General features: G+C 30.7%; 2 protein-coding genes across 3 annotated transcripts; both read right to left on the bottom strand.

The window, feature by feature from the left end:
* Positions 1-1,647: 1,647 nt before the first annotated feature.
* On the bottom strand, positions 1,648-2,611 carry LOC129314344 (putative gamma-glutamylcyclotransferase At3g02910). Its single transcript, XM_054957766.1, has one exon. It carries the CDS (start codon positions 2,464-2,466, stop codon positions 1,876-1,878), a length of 591 nt encoding a protein of 196 aa, XP_054813741.1. The 5' UTR covers positions 2,467-2,611; the 3' UTR covers positions 1,648-1,875.
* A 2,932-nt stretch (positions 2,612-5,543) lies between these two features.
* On the bottom strand, positions 5,544-12,229 carry LOC129314503 (uncharacterized). Of its 2 annotated transcripts, none has more exons than XM_054957953.1 (6): positions 11,856-12,229; positions 8,274-8,355; positions 8,077-8,152; positions 6,599-6,672; positions 6,409-6,479; positions 5,544-5,990 (listed from the first exon to the last, which is right to left on the bottom strand). In XM_054957953.1, exons 2-6 carry the CDS (start codon positions 8,325-8,327, stop codon positions 5,948-5,950), a joined length of 318 nt encoding a protein of 105 aa, XP_054813928.1. In that variant the 5' UTR covers positions 8,328-8,355; positions 11,856-12,229; the 3' UTR covers positions 5,544-5,947. The 2 variants fall into 2 exon arrangements, with proteins under 2 accessions (XP_054813928.1, XP_054813927.1); XM_054957952.1 differs by having other exon boundaries at positions 8,278-8,355; positions 11,856-12,220.
* Between the last annotated feature and the right edge of the window lie 4,989 nt (positions 12,230-17,218).

The following is a 17,218-nucleotide window of genomic DNA, read 5'->3' as shown; positions in this document are numbered from 1 at the left end:
TTCCATAAGAGTAAAAAAAAATTTGTATTAAAACCAATTGCCAGATAAGTTTCTACAAAGAAGAAAAAAAGGTATCACATTTCACGGTATATCACTATCATTTACATATTTTGAGGGCATTTTTCTGTCATTTTCCCAATTATATTTAACTTTGTATCTTTTTTAAGAAAATAATATACTTTAAATTTTTATATAATTATCTTTCATTTGAAATATTAAAATATATAAAATTAGTATTATCATCTCAAGAAGATGTAATTATACGCATAACTTTGCACCAAACATAGCCTTTCTTGATTGATTAGAGTTTTATAATTTGTAATCTAAGTAGAAGGATTCAGTTGCCCTTATTAGTATTAAGAATTTGACACCACCCAAATACTTGGTTCAATTTTATCTCATTTTAATCAGAAAGTACCATGAGTTTGAGTCATGAAGATGGACCAAACTGCGTTAAATACTTAGAGCTTTGCTAGTCAAGTGAAAAAAAAATATTGAGGACTTTGACTTTAATTCTTGCAAATAAAATAATTATGTTGGATTTCACACAAAAAGTGTGTTCGAAATTCATAATCATAAAAACCCAATTTCTGATGTCTTGGTCTTCTTGGATCCATCATTATAGTTGTTGTTATTAGCGTTTAAAAGTCAAATCGGATGTTAAATAAGAAATGTTAGCAAGATGTCACAGGATGATTGTTCATCGAGTTAATAAAGATTCAAATGCATGTGCTAATTACTCCCTCCATTTTTTGTTCATAAGAGAGCTATTACTTTTAGTTTGTTTTTTTTATATACAAAATCACATTTTTTTAATAAATATTTATTATAAATTTCTTCAATTATTCCTCATAATTTTATCATTTATAATCATAAAAAATAATTAATGAAACTTTGATTAACATAATTAATAAAGTATATTGTAGTTCAATTCTTTTATTTTTAAATACAATTAATATAATTAATTATTATTAATTTTTTTAAATTGTGTGATATAATTTTTTTATAAATAAAAAAAAGAAGAAGTATTTAATTAAATTATCTCATAGCTCATATATTAACTTTTATATCTTTAATCACCTCCCACCTTTTCTCTAAGAGGAGGTGGATGATGAAAGTATTCAAAATAAACTTAACTCTTTGGCTGTAAGTTAATTGTAATTAAAATGCATTATTTTAGTCAAAAAAAATAACTGATAGCAGTTCTTCATTTTTATTGTCTAACAAAACATTAATTATATATAAAAAATTAATATTAAATATATATGTGTGCGCGGGGATGTAAAAGAAATATATCAATAGTGTGTCTAGTAACCTAGTCTAGTTGTTAATAAAAAAAACATAACATAATTATAAATTAATAATATTATTAATCATTAATTATAATTTTATAATATAAGTGGGTCCTAGTCAAATCAGATAAAAATAAATTTAAAAATATCTATATTTACACATATAATTATCAATATTTTTTAAAAAATTGATCTCAAATTATATTATATATACGTGTGAAAAATAAAATTAATTTTAATAAGAGTCTAATTTCTGAATTTTTTAATTTTTAAAAATTTGTTATATTATGATTAAAAACTCCAACCTCTCAATTATAAAAATGATTTTTTTTGGTTGTAGAAGTAGTAATAATAATTTCGCTGATAAGGCAACAAAATTCCCATATATTCCCACAGACAGGTGCGGCAACAAGCAAGGCGTCTGATAAGTAAATGTAAATCCCAAACGCCTCGTGAGTCCGGGACCCACCAGAAACATTCACTGCGAAATTACAAGAAAGCCATCGCAGCTAATTTTCTGTGCACATGTAGAGAAATTTTCTTGAGCCAGAAAATAAAAAAGAAAACAAAAGCAAATGCAGATTCAGTCAGAAGTAACAAACAAGCGAATGTGATCCAGAAACGTCAGATTCTGAGGCCTATCTTTGCGCTTCACATACCCCCTCGCTTCTTTCTCGGTGTAACATTCAAACCCTCTCTTCTCATTCTTCTTCCACAGCTCCACCGCGTAGCTTCTGTGCGCAAAGTACGCCTCCGCCGCATACGTCAGCGCCGATGATCCGTCTCTGCCACGAATACCGCCGTTGACGATCGATCCGAACTCCACCTCACCATCGCCGTCGTTCTCGGCCGGATCCGAAAATACCGATATCGGAAGGCGCTCGTAGTGGCCGCGCGTGGTGCCTTCGAGCTCGTCCATTCTGGCGAGTCCACGGGCCGTCACGGAGTAGAGCTCGCCTCGAACGTGGTAACCCGATCCGATGAAGTTCAGAAGGAATGGGACGCGGTAGGGCCCACAGACGAGCGGGTATTTTTGAGATGTGCGGAAGACGCCGACAAAGGCGGCATCGCCGGAGCGAATGAGATCTTGGAGGAGGACGTGGTTGGAGAAGCCGCGCTTCAAGGTTCCATAGGTGAAGATGAGGGTTCGTTTATCGTCTGCTCCTGCTACCATTTTCTCTCTCTTCTGGTTGACGCCAAAGACTCAGAGTGAGTAGAGAGAGAAAGGGCAGAAGGAGGAGGAGGAAGCAATCTGTGATTGTGTTGAGTAAAAGTGAAATGAGTGAAAAAGAAACGAGAGATTGAGAAGAGAATATGAGATGCCTGCAAAGCTGAGAGAATCTTGACGGAGCTAGTCCTTATATAAGGAGATGGAGGGCTTATTTTTTTAAAAATATTTTATAATTATATTTTCCAATTATTAAAATAAAATACGTAAAGTAAATTATTTTAATCGATAACGCATATTGTACTAATAATGATGAAATAGTGCTTATACAATACCAACAGCACCTAGTTGATTTTTAAAAAGATTTTTATTTAATTATAAATATTTAAACGTAATTTAGAAGTCAAAATAGTATTTTAATCTTTGATATTTAGCATCGAACTTATATTTTATCTATTATTCATAAGTATTTCTTAGTAAAAAATAATTCCATTTAAGATATGAATGGATACTAAATAAAAATATTTTTTTTAAGCAGAGACTCAAGCATTAATTTACTATGTTGTAAGAAATTATATCTTTTCATAAATTCAACTCTTGTTAGTAATATCAAATTTGTATTTGTTTTTGCAAATTGCAACATTATATAAATATAAATAATTTTTTAACATATACTTTTTTATTGTTCTATTTATAAATTATTTTCAGTATATTTGTTGGAATTAAGAAAAACATTAAACTTCACTAATTTTGTCTAGAAATTATACAAGTTTTTAACTTTACTTTTATTATATATACATACTTTAAAATAAAATAAACTTTCTAACATTTAATAGAGGCAAATGATAAAGATGAATATAATAATTATTAAATTTTTTATAAATAAGACCAAAATAAAGACTCTTTCTTTACACTATAAATAAAATTAAGGGAGTAATTTAAATGAGGGTGTTTTATAAGTTTATCATATATTTTAATGGGATAATGGAACTTTCAATTCCTCAAATTTGTTATATTTATTGATTTAATATTTCAAGTTTACTGTATATCAATTTGATCCCTTTTGTTTTTGAAAATTATTATATGAATCCTTTAAGGTTTAAAACACAAATTAACTATCAAAATAATCTAATATGAAAAATATATTAATAACTTAACATACATATATAGCTAAATGAGAATAAATTAACTCTTAAATCAATTTAATTTTTGCTAATATAATCCTCTAGGCTATGTTTTGTTACCTTTTTTTCTTTTAAAAAAATTCAGAGTCCATTTTTTTCCCATCTAAATAATTACACCTTTTTTCATTAATTTATATTATTGTTATTAATATTTTGTTGTTTATGTCAGCAGATTTTTCTTTTTAAATAATAAAGACTCAATGATAATTGAGTAAATTTAAATGACTAAATCAATAAAAATTAAATTTGAGTAACTAAATCAATAATTAAATAAATTTGGGAAACTAAAAATTGTATTATTTTTATTTTAATATTTGAATACAAAATATGGTATATAATTTAATTAAATATTGAGTATATTAATGCAATTTTTTTTATACTATATATGCAGATATAGCAATATCAGAAATGAAAAAAATCTATGTTTGAGTAACTGCAAGATTTGTACCAAATTTTAGAAATAATATAATAAAATCGATATTTACGACTTATTTATTAAACTGTTTTTTGAGAACCTGAATGCCATTAATTTAAAGTTTTGGAATCTAGATGATATTTTCTGTTTAGTTCAGTGATGCTCTTCTTTTGGGCCAATGGTTTAGTGGCACTTTAATTCCTTTTGTATAATATTTCTCAGGTTTCATTCCATAAAACTAAATAAATTCATAAACTTTTCCTTTTTAGTTTATCCTAGCATACAATGCTGACCATGCATTCCATGGGCTACTCTCCTCATGACTCGTCTATTAATTATTTCAACTTCAACTAACCACTAACATTTCTGTCAAATATAAATACTTGAGCATGACATATATGATCTTCAATTATTGAACATTTTTTATGTTGATGAGTGAAAAAAAAAGTTTTTCCAGGTCATCTATTGATTTTTTTTTAATAATCCTAGAATCTCATGTATGATAGATCCCCATTCAAACTAACTATAATAATATTTGACAAAATATTCTCTCTTTCCCTATATATATATATATATATATAAATGGCGGCATATAGGATCATCTAGAATCAGCCACAAAATTTGAATATAGAAGTCAATTTTGTTGCAGAAAATGAGAATTTACGTTGTTTTCTTGAACATTAAAATACAAGGATCCCTTCGTTTAATAAATAAATAAATAAATAAAATACAAGGATCCCATTTTCAAATTTTTTGACCTTGATGTCTTAATCTAAAAGACATTAAGCCTCCTAATTCTTAAATAGAAATGTCGAATTTCTTAATATAGATTCTAGACACATCTCCCAATACACCATACAGTGTGTAAACATGAGATTCGTTCGTGACTTGCCAATAATGACTTACTATAAATTTTATGATATGTATTAATGTATTGATTAATATTGATATCAATATCATAATCGTTCCAGAGAAAATAAAATATAATCATATTTCTATTTTTTTTAAATAACTTTGCTAAGTTTCTTTAAAGTATTCCCCCAAATAATAACAATAGCAAGCTTTATCTCAATAAATGAGATTAGCTAGACAAATATTATGACACCATTGCTAAGTCTTCAGTTGTACAATCATGACCTAATGAAGAAACTTGATTCTAATACACAATTCTGTTTGTCAGGTTTACATACCAGAGAGCTCTAAGCCATGTGTGTTTTCATTTTTTTTTAAATTTTTTGGAAAAAGGATAAATGTTTTCATTAAAATAAAAAAGAAAAAAGATGCAAGGTTAATTACATATATAAAACACCTGACGTGGAAGTCAAGTGTCAAAGGTTAAGCCATGTGTCTTCCTTGCTATATACTCCCTTCAGCCTTCTTTATAAGATAAAATGAGAATTTTTTTGATTCTATTTACGAGACATGTCATTGACTTTTCATCACAAATTTTCTCTTTTACCCATACAAATGTTGGAAAATGGAAATGAATTCTAAAAAAGAGCGGAGGGAGTAGGGTTCTCCATCATGTATTTATTTATTCAACAACGTTCTGATTCTCCCCATGGATAAATTCACCAAAGCAGCATACTAACCTATCAGTCCTACAAATTTACAGGGGAGATGATACATGGAAGAAAATGTGTACAAGGAGCTAGAGGTCCTCATGGTAAAATACTCTAATCTTACATTTTAGTGATTAGACACACAAAAACGAATATTGATGCATTACACAATCGTTAAACAATATAATGCAATCAGAACAAATTTTCTAGGTATCCTGATTCAGAACTCTATGCTGAGATCACGTATGGTGAATATGCTCTTCAGAATCGATTTCAGGAGTTCAAACCAAGGAACTTCTAAGTCGAGACAAAGTTGAAGCCAAACCTCATTTATTGTGGGATTCAATGCTTTCAGTCAATTGATGCGACCTGCATTATTTTACTGGAATCAGAAATCAACTCACACAATTTTACAAGAATTAAAAGACAAATCTTTAATATTCATGTCATTGCCAACTAAAGAGAAAAAGTTGCAGAACGATCATGCGCACTTTTCTCTCTAATCTATTTGTGCAGTTGAAATATCTCTTGTAATACTTCAATATTACATTAGCCCAGTATTGTCGCAGTTTCCATGTCCCAACTGGTAGGGAAATACTAAAATAATTGAATTGGACACAATGAGACAATGGAAGGTAAGAACCTAAAATTTTAGTAAAGACTAGGACAAATGTGTTCCCACTTTTCATATTGCGTACCATTCTCTCACACTTGTAATGGAGCACATAAATGTTATGTTTGAGCACTATCATTACAGCAAGGCCCACACTAGCACTTAAACAATTACCATATTTGAGTGTGATTGATGCCAAGTCCATTGCAGGTAAGTATCATCCCTTTGAATCTAGCAAGATATTCCTGTGTGGCAATTAGATGTTTCTATTAATGGTTAGCTCATTGGGGTGTTTAAAATCCAATCAGATAATCATAAGAATTATAAATAAAAATTTACTTTGAATGAAATTTATATTCCATACCTGCAAGCTATACTTGTCAATCTCATAGATTCCAGTTAAATCATATTCAATTCGTCTGGCAGGATCACTCAACACTAGGAAATGTCAAAGGAGAACTAAAATAAGCAGAAATCCAAGAGAGTTTACTCAGAAACATTGGCTTGCTATTTTTTGAACCATATGTGAGGGAAAAGGAAAGGAATAAAGTCCAACCATAGATGGCTACAGAGTAAATTTACTTCATGACTGGCAGATCTGTTTCTAGGTTGCATAGATATGGGTACGAGTATCCAATACGATATGGCATGATACAGGGATGCGGCAAATTTTCAAAATTTTAGGATACGGGTACGAGGATATTTATAATATATATTTTAACATTTTATGATATAAGTATAGGTATTTTGATTTTTAAACAAGAATTTTTAAAATAATATAAGGATATTTATAGTAATTAATTAAAATATTAAGTGTTTTTTTAAGTTTTTAAGTGATATAGTGAAAAATTATTGAAAAAAAAATCATATCACAAATGTCAGAATATAGGATACGTATGCAGAAGTATCCTACAAGTATCGTATCGAATACGTATCGGATACGGATATGTTTACTTTTTTGAAGTATCCGTGCTACATAGATCTGTTTCAGTTTTTAATCATGGAAGAGGATCAAACTTAGATTCTCTAGCCAAGTTCAGGCCAACAATAGCAAGACTGTGATTATGCAGCCCGCCCTCAGCCCAAAACACACTAAAACCAAAGCCAAATTTGGATATGATATTAAGGGATCCATTAAGCTACGTTTTTGTTGTTCAAAACACTAATAGCATGTTTGTTCAACTAGAATATCTGTCATTAATCTACATGTGTTGGTCTCCCATTAATCTGTGGGTAAATGGAAGATTTAAGGTCAGAGCACTCCTTCATATTTCCACCAGCCACAAATCTTCCATTTGCCTGCAAATCAAAGAGGCCCAACCTGTGTAGAGGGTTAATGAATGATATTTGAGTAAACAATGTGGCATTAGGTCTTCGACCTACAAAAAACAGGCTGAACAGATAAACTCGATTCTAGAATAGTTTTCATGTGTGGCAGGTTTATGGGTTTCTAAGAGGGGTAAGGACCCAGGGTTTTAATTAGTAAAGGATGAAACTTATGTGCTAATTTGGATTTCTGTCAATTATAGTTGTTGAACTAGAGTGAACTTATCATACTGTCATAAATACCTTCACTTACATTAAACTTCCTACTAAGGGAACAAACGTAGGTTTATACGCTTCTGAAACTAGTTTAGGACAAAAGGAGATCAGAAAGAAATAATAGCAACACAATGGGAAAACAAGAGCATCAAACCACTGTGAGAAAGTCTACATTTCAAATCCACATGAACGAAGGACTACAATTGTTGAATTTACAATTGCTTGTCCTATACAATTGAACAGTTGACAAGGACACAGGGAACAGAATATTTTACTGTTAATAAAAAAGTTTATAGTTACCACTGTAAGCTTCATTGATTTCTTGGAATTTTGCAGTAACAGCAGTATCACCTCCGTGCTTGTCAGGATGCCATTTCTACAACATTCCAAGCACAATCAAGGATAAGTGAGAACTCAAACTTCTAGAATAAAGAAATTTCGTAAAGAAAAAGCATAGAGAGAACCACCCCAGGAGATACTAATAGAGGATAGCTAACCAACCAGTGCAAGCCTTCGATAATTGAATTTGATATTTTCATCAGTTGCGTCATAATCAACCTCCAACACTTTGTAAAAATCCTTGAAACAATGTAAAGTTCCACATCAAGAGCTCATCATCAATAAAACACTTGAAACAATACTGGCATGAGAAACATGGAATTTTAACTTCAAGGCACAAATACTATCTACCTCAAAAGACCAATAAGTTTGAGATAGGAAATTATTATTTTACATGATAATTTCAACTAAATATATAATTTATGATGATAATAATTCAAGCTGTCAAGATATGATATGAATCTAAAAAGGTTAATTATCTAATGCAAAGACGATTTGCTCAAAAGTAATTAAGCTCATCATATATTAGCTAGAATGCTGAGCCGCGCATTGCACAGGTGTATTTTAGACCACTAGCTTGTGTTGCACAAATGTCTCCTAGATGCTTGACTTCTGAAATCCCACAGCCATGGATTTCATTGATGTAACAAATTACAATAACCGAAAAAATATATATTTCAAAAAATTATTATAGACAAATAAAGTACACAGCTCAAAACAAACCATATCTATCAAATCCTACTACCATTCATAAGCCACTAGCTTCCTACAAATATTGTATAATGATTGATTTACAGTATTCTGCATATTCATGTTGGTTTACCAGAAAAATTGACCTTTCCAATGAGAAGAGTTAATTTAAATCCTAAAATTTCATATAAGATCATCATTCTTGACTTCTTTCTTTGCTATCAGTTATCTTGTTTTAGCCAAAAAAAAAAAAACCTAATGATTAAAAACTCAATCCAAATTGATCAATCTTGGTACTTATTTGTTCAAACTAGCAGTGGAAATAAGGATGAAAATCATCCCTTTGATCTTAAGTTAAATGCACTATCACAGACATGGCCAACAGATGGTTAGGGAGAACTATAGAACTTAACCCAAAAAAAAAAAAAAAAAAACCCACACACACAGTACAGAGGCCCAGAAATGTCTGTGTGAGAGAGAGAGAGAGAGAGAGAGAGAGAGAGAGGGTTTCAAGAAGCAATGTCCAGCCAACAAAACACCTGCTTTAACACATATAGTCTGTGGATGAAGCAAAATTAGTCTCCTTTATACTTTCAACTAGTCTTCACACATGGATTCAATACATCTTCTCAAGTTCGTGCTTTCAACTGTGCAGTTTAAAAAGTTAGGCATACTTCAAATGTACATTTTAAAAAGCTATGCATGATCAAATGTATCTTCATATTCACTGGAGAAATGAGAAAATAGACACATGAAAAAAGCAGCAGTTACATATCACTTTAATCATCAAATAGATCCCTTCAAAAGAATAAATTATGAAACAATACGTGTTCTTGGATGCTGTAAGTCTCTACTAAAAAACAGTTTTACTTTTTCTAGTAAAGGGACACAACTGATAAAAAAGAGATCTATTTCCTTTCCAAATTTATAATCAGAAATTAGCAATCAGAATTTTACACTTATTATGTTTTAAAGGAGAAAAACTGTATTTCTCAATTTTTTTTTTTTGGATTCGGAAACAGTTGTATATTATTAGTGAAAAAAAGAAGAATTTAAAATGACAGCAGCTTTCACATTTATTAAAACAGGATATGAATAAAGATATGCAGATGAAAAGGGGCCAGCAAATTTCTTCTCTGCTGGAAAAAAATGTTCCATGTTATTTTGTCTTAAAAAATATATGACAGAAAAAGTTCCACGTTGGCACATTTACATGAGTAATTGAAACTGCTGCCATCTGGGATCTGGACTGGATCGTAGTTAATAAATATTATGTTCCATATGGTATGAACCATTGAATTCCACATGATGACATTTTAAACAATGAAAGAAAGCCATATTTTTAGCTATCATAGTAGCAATCGTAACAACATGAAAGGTACATCCACTACCTTTTCCCTCAATATATTTCAGTCTATTTTTCCAGAAATAAAAATTTACCACGAGAATATCATAAGGCAAAATAAAAGAAGCAGTCGAAGACAGTGTACTTAAAGGTGACAGAGGCAAGGTGCTGGAGAAGCCCAATGCCTCTCATCCTCACACCATAGGAGGTGCTGGCTTCAACCAGGCACCTTGCCGATGGCACATTTGGCACTTCTGGCTGCTGTCAAGGAGAGCACCTCATTCACCTCAATGTATTTGAAGTTAAAAGGGATGTGGCAGCTCAGAAGCCCAGGGCATCAATTTTGAAACAGTTATAGGATAAAATAGGAAACTATAAGACCCAACCTTAGAAGTCCTACCCAGCCTTAGATGTTTAAGAATAGGGTAAAATAATTTTTCTTATTTTAAAATATTATTCAGGCTAGTTATTTTTTAAGTTTTGCAAAACAACAATAAATATGATTGTTGTTGTTAGTTGTTGCAAAATAACAATAAAATGAGGCCACCCCAAGGAACCACATCCACAGAAATATGATTATTACGCTTAAATAGTGATATAAGTGACTTATTAATGCATTTGATGATTATTGTGTTTGGATAGATAATTTATATGTCAAACACTGTTTGAAATTTATAATTATCTACTTTTGCTTCATACTTCTAACATTTTTCTTACCCTAGCCCTATGCTTCACTAGACATGTACATTTTGAGCGCTTCTTGCCTAAACCATTTTAGAAATCTAGTGCTACTAGGACACCCTTCGCCTTGGTTATATAAGATGTTCTACAGTCCAAAATCATCTTAATAAAGGAGAATATTCAAATGGTGACCATGACGATCTCTTTTTATGTAAACTCATAAAGGATGAAAGCTTAAACAAACATTTACTTGGAGGTAAGCCAGTGAATTATAATAAGTAGCTTTAGACATTTATGCAACAAAAGTTTTCAGTTCATCAAGAATATTTTGCTAATTGCAGTAGTAAGGACGTTATCAAAGTATTGCAGTTACAAACTACAAAATGGGAGTTGGAAATGGCAGTTGGACATTGTTCTGAACACCCCACCCCCCAACGACAACAACAACAAAAGGAAGAAAACAAAAGTCAATTAACTAAGCTGCATCCACACAAATCAACACGAACCACTGCCAAAATTAACTAAGCTGTATGTACACAAGTCAATTAAATGGAACACGATGCATTCCCAATACATCTCCATTTTCTTGTTCACCAACTTAGTTAAGGTTTACAAGTTACAACAACGTGCCAGAAGCCTAACTGCATTATTCCATTTACAAGGAATGATGACGTTAGTGTAGGTTACCTGAACTTCTATTTGCTGAAACTAAATTATTCTACTCCACCAGATGAATTTCCTTTCAACAAGTCCACCTCTGAGCTTCCTTACTCGAAAGAAAGCAGCCAAAAGAAAAAAAAAATTGGCGAACTAGAAAAACTCGAGAATCAAAACATTATAATTGTCTAATTTTACGGGTTTCTTTTACCTTCCTTCTCCTACTATTTCTCTCAGTGCAACAAAAATGGAGGGGAAAAGGAGTAACTCAAATCAAAATTAAAGTACACTTTCTCATTAGGACAATCAAAGAAAAAGGCAGAACTGAAAAGGAAATCGCAGAGCGAGGTTGCAATAAAAGTAATACCTTTGATTTGGGATCGTCACCACTTTCCATCTGCTAATAATAAGGGTTCGACAAGCGCAGCTTCATTGACATGACTCATCGGATAGAAAACCCAGAACGCTAAAGTTGGTACTGTCCAAATACAATGCCTCAACCACCAAAACACATGGTGGCTTGAAATAGAAGGAATAATTCCAAATAAAAATGAGAAAGAAACAGGCAAAATGACTACGACGATGAAGAATTAGAAATTGTGTGGTGGAATTTTTGATTCCGAGAAGTGAAGAGAAGCTGCATACGCCACAACTTGGCTTCGGGATTGAATTTCAGGCGATTTTTGTCTGGAAATATGTTTGGCTGTTTGTATTTATCCGTTGTACATGTCCGGTATTGCAATTTTCAACCGTAGTCTGGGAAAATATGTTAAATCATAAGTGAAAGATAACCGTAGTAAACTTATCATCTCATGTAATGCGTTATTTAGTTTGTTTTGGGAGAATCACACTAAATTACCCCAGAAACAAGAAAATCATGATTAAGATTTCATAAAATCTGAATTGATTTTACAGGCCCAAAGGCGGTTGCAAATTTGTTTTTTTAATGAAAATGTTAAAATTATAAAATGTTAAAATGATATTTATAAATTATTAATGAGATAGTTAAATATAATTAGTATTAAATTTATAATGCATGATCAGCTAAATTATTTGATATATGAAATTACAGTTATAAAAATTTAAAATAATAATTATAAATTATTGATAAAATAATTATAAATTTTGATTGATATATTGCATTTTTAATAGAGGTGTTATTATTTGTTATTCCTATTTTCAAAGTACACTCAAATTTCAAGAGATTTAGTTATAGTTTTTGAATTTTAAAAAACTTATTTGTAAATAAATCTATTTTATAAGACTTATTCATAATTTTTCCTAATTATTATTTAATCTCTAGCAATAATTAAAAAATCGAATCGAATCAGATAGTTGAATTGTCAACCAGTCTAAATTCCGATTTGATTAGCATGAAAAAACTATTTGAAAGGTTGGGCCACTTTAGACCTGAGGTCAAATTGAGATCAAACAAGAAATCAGATGTGATTTTCAAAAGCCATATTGTTTAAAAAGTACCAATTTTTTTTTTATTTTATTTTTTATTATTTTTTTAAAGAAGGACTAATTTTTTTAATTATTTAATATTATATTACATTATATGACTTGTTACATCATAATAAACTTAGAATGTTTAATTTTATTTTTAAGTTAAGTAACGATTTTATATTTATTTTTTATAGTTAGATTTTATATATACATATATATGTGTGTATAATTTTTTAATTTAATTATTATATCACCGGTTCGATTATTGATTTAATTCGGTTAAGTTATACGAAACACTGGCCTTTCTATTTTAATATTTAATTTGATTCTAAAAACATTAATCTTTAAGAGGTAGGCACTTGTTTGATATTTTAATTTTTGATAAAATAACATGTTTGCCCTCGATGACTATTATGTGTTAGGAAATGATTATTTTAATTAGACTGTTGAATAAACCAGAATAGAAAATGATTTTTTTTTTCTTCTTTAAAAAATTTGTCAACATTGAGAAATGACTTATTCTGTCGGACTATTAATTAAAATAAAATAAAAAGTGACTACTTTCTTTTCACAAATTTGTGATTTATAAATAAATTAAAAAATGATTTCTTTGAAAATAATTACTTTAATTGGTGATTGGTCATTAAAGACAAATATGTTATTTCGTGAAGTCTTTAAAGATTACGTAATAATTATCACATTTTTTTAATTATCAGTGGCATATTTTGAAATTTTTTGTCTTTTGCCCTAACTTTTTTAATTCTTTTACCAACATGAATAATTTTTAATTTTTAATACAGATATAATCGGCTAAAATAAATTAGTTGCCCTACGAATTTCTATGGTTGGATTGAATTTTTCACAAAAATCAATCATCAATATCATTATATTAGAATCAGTATTAATAAAAGATAAAAATATTCTGAAACTTTTTTCAGGAATAATATTACTTCATAACTTAAAAAAAAAAAAGGTATAATATTGCCTCGCCCTTAACCGTAAAGAAATGTTAACCGCCAAAAAAATTTCTATTTGACCAAAGTATTAACTCGTCCTTCTCTCCCACCATAACCATTCTTCTTCCTCAATCGGTTCTTCTTCTCCATGACACAGCACTCTTTTACTCTGCCTGTCTGCCATTAACGGTTTCCACCAAGAGATCCGAAACCCGCAGCGTTTTTGTTATGACCTCTTTCTTAGCTTTCTCTGCTCCGATCACACAACAAAGTCAGTTCACAAAACGCAAAACCAAAACCCCCACAAAATCGATTTCAGAAACAGAGTAAGAAAACCATGCGTGAACATAGATGCCTGCAAGGAAGAAACAAAAAGCACGCCTTCCCAGAATTACAGCTGCTGTTTGCAAGGGTTCCCTTTGTTCTCCATCGACATCACAGGCATTGCATAGCACTGGCTTCTTTGGTGGCCCATTGCGCCAAAGTGGTGTGCCTATAACTCTACAATGATAGCAAGGTCCTCGCTTAACCCTGTCTCCCCAATTTTCTCAAAGGAATGAAAAATAAATATGAGGAAACTCAGGGGAAAAAAAAAGGGGAAATATTTTTTTTATTGGCGAAAAAAATAGAGATGGAATTTTCTGGAAATATAATAGTTTTCTTCAATCCTTTTGCAGCATACTGCGTACTGAACCCTGTTATGAAACAAACCCAAAATGATAGTTTAAAGAAGAAAGAAGGAGCAAGAAAACCCCCCAAATAGTCTGCTCAATAGTCTTCCCAGAGGGAGAAAAAAATTCACATAATAGCCGCAAGTTAACTACAATTGAAGAGATTTAATTTGCGTATTTCAGTTGGAAATCTGCAAAAGACCATCGGAAAGAATCTCACAAACGACTTTGGAAAGAGGAAAGGAAGATGGAACGAGGTTAGAGAGAGAGATGGAGAGGGGTATAATACCTCTATTCTACTTCCAATTCACCCTCTTCTCCACAAATAATACCTCTTCTTTTCTCTTCTTCGTGATAGCACGACCCTGCATCATCTTCGACTATCCCATTGTTGAAACCATAAGAAGCTCTCTCTCTCTCTCTCTCTCTCTCACCTGCTCCAATGTCTTATGCAGCGCTACCACCATAGCTTCTTTCTCATGAGCCAGTTTAGGATAACAGTCCCGGAAAGAGAGACAAAACCAAAAAAAATAGATTACAGAAACGAGAAAAATAATTAAAAGCTTCAAAGTTGGAATTCAAGAGATTTTGGCCACATTCATGGTCAAGGCAAATGCACACAGCACACACAGAATTGGATCCAAAGATCACAAAATCGATATGGAAGCTAGAAGTCTCCCTCAACTTGGGGTACTCCGCGAAGATCCATGGCACTAAAAAGAAGACGAAACAGCGAAGAGAATGAAAATCTCTAACCTTCCTCCTTTACACAAATCCTTTGGAACCATCTCGATGAAATGATTACTGGTGACGTCAAACATTTTGAATTTCCCGTTCGTGCCCCTTTTTTTCCGGCAAGATGAACGAGAAATCGTTCTCCCAAACTTGAACTTTCAAATGTGGGAGGTCGCAGATGAATGATGGGTTAGAGCCACGATGGCTGTGTGATCTCACCAGAGAAGTCTCCGTCCAAGGCGTTGTGTGAGACATTGAGGATTTGCAGAGAAGTGAGTTTGGCGAAGGGTCTGAGGGGTGGACGGAGAGAAGGCCACATGTTACTAATATTTTGGTCAAATGAAACTTTTTAACCGTCAATGTTTTGTGGGACAATATTGAATCATTTTTTAAAATTCAAGAATAATATTATTTTTTAAAAAAATTTAGGATATCAAGCTATAAAAAAGATTCAAAGTATTTTTTATCTATAACCTTAATAGTAGTAGTAGTTTGTTATTATTATTATTATTTTATTATTATTATATAAAAGTTGTGTTAGCCAATGGCATTTCTCACAAAATGAGCAATGATGACTTCAAAATATGCTTTTCGCTATATTTGGCCGCCGGTTGCCTGTTTTGTTACTTTCTTCTCACTCTAAATTATTAATTATAATTTTTTTAATTTACCTATAATTACCCTAACTTTCTGAATTTTGCTTTCCTTCAGTCAATGATAAAGATATTTCATGTAACATGTAAAATATATAATCTATGTATTTAATATATGCACAGTTTAATAAAAAATTACTTGTGCATAATAAAACAAAATAAGTTATTGAATAATATACTTTTTAAATTATTAGGTGAATAATATTATAAATTATAAACTCATAAAGTGTGTAATAGCTTTTTTAAATTTTTAAATTTGTAGCAGCTAAATCTACAAATGTTACCACTTAAATGATGATGTGTCTTTGATATATGATTGGCCAGTTCTTCTCTTCCCTTTCTCTCTCATCACGGACGATTCATCATTCCTCTCATCACTGGTTGATCAATCCCCTCTTCTTTTTCAAAGAAAAACAACCAGCCCCCTGTTCTCCCCTCTCCTCCAATTCTCAGAAAAACAGTAAAGTAACATGCGTCCTTTCTTCAACCAAACACATCCCACACTGTGGAGCATGGCCGCTATCCCTTCTTCAACTTTTTCACGTATGAAAATGTAAATCAAGTTCAATATGTTTCATTTTTGAGTGCAACACAGGATTTGCTACCATAGCACAGTGCTAGTTCACTAATAGAAGAATGTGAATTATTGAGCAAATGATTATCTATTTCTCTTTAAAATACTAAATTAATGAGAGTTATTGAGGAAAATACTGAGAAAATGCCAATTCCTCTTTAAAATAAAATAATTAACAAGAAAAATAGTGAGTGACTATCAATTCTTCTATAAAATAGAATAACTAGTGAGGAAAATAGTGAGAGACTATTATCCCTCCCTAAAATTAGATAATTAACAAGGGATTGAGCTGGAAATTATGTCCCTGGCTAATTATTATAAAAAAAATTGACTTTTGAAAATGGCTTTTAACTAATTATATACTTAATTATTTTCATTTAAAAAATAAAAATCAAATTTAAAAATTAACTAAAATATTCATAATAAAATTATTTAATATTTAATGTTTGCTTTATTTTAAGTTCATTTTCCTTATAAAAATAATACTTTTATTAAAAAAATATAATATAAAGAGTCATATAAATACAAATATAAATATTTTCAACATATTAATAATTTAAAATAAAATATAATATACAAGTGTATTTTTATAATATATTATTTAATATATTTGTGTAGTTAAATAACATATATTTAATTTCTTACATAATGATTGTAAATGCATTTCAATTTAACTGACAAAGAAAAAAAAA

Source organism: Prosopis cineraria, unplaced genomic scaffold, assembly GCF_029017545.1.
Source record: "Prosopis cineraria cultivar Desert tree isolate PC_DT_omini unplaced genomic scaffold, ASM2901754v1 PC6, whole genome shotgun sequence".
In the NCBI taxonomy this organism is placed as follows: Eukaryota; Viridiplantae; Streptophyta; class Magnoliopsida; order Fabales; family Fabaceae; genus Prosopis; species Prosopis cineraria.
The sequence above is the reverse complement of the archived record's forward strand: the minus strand, read 5'-3'. Positions and strand labels throughout refer to the sequence as shown.

Coding starts and splice junctions, on each gene's coding strand:
- LOC129314344 (XM_054957766.1), bottom strand. CDS start 2,466: ATGGTAGCAGGAGCAGACGATAAACGAACCCTCATCTTCACCTATGGA.
- LOC129314503 (XM_054957952.1), bottom strand. CDS start 11,885: ATGGAAAGTGGTGACGATCCCAAATCAAAG. Junction 8,153..8,277: donor ATTATCGAAGGCTTGCACTG/GTTGGTTAGCTA, acceptor GGAATGTTGTAG/AAATGGCATCCTGACAAGCA. Junction 5,991..6,408: donor ATCAATCACACTCAAATATG/GTAATTGTTTAA, acceptor AAAATAATGCAG/GTCGCATCAATTGACTGAAA.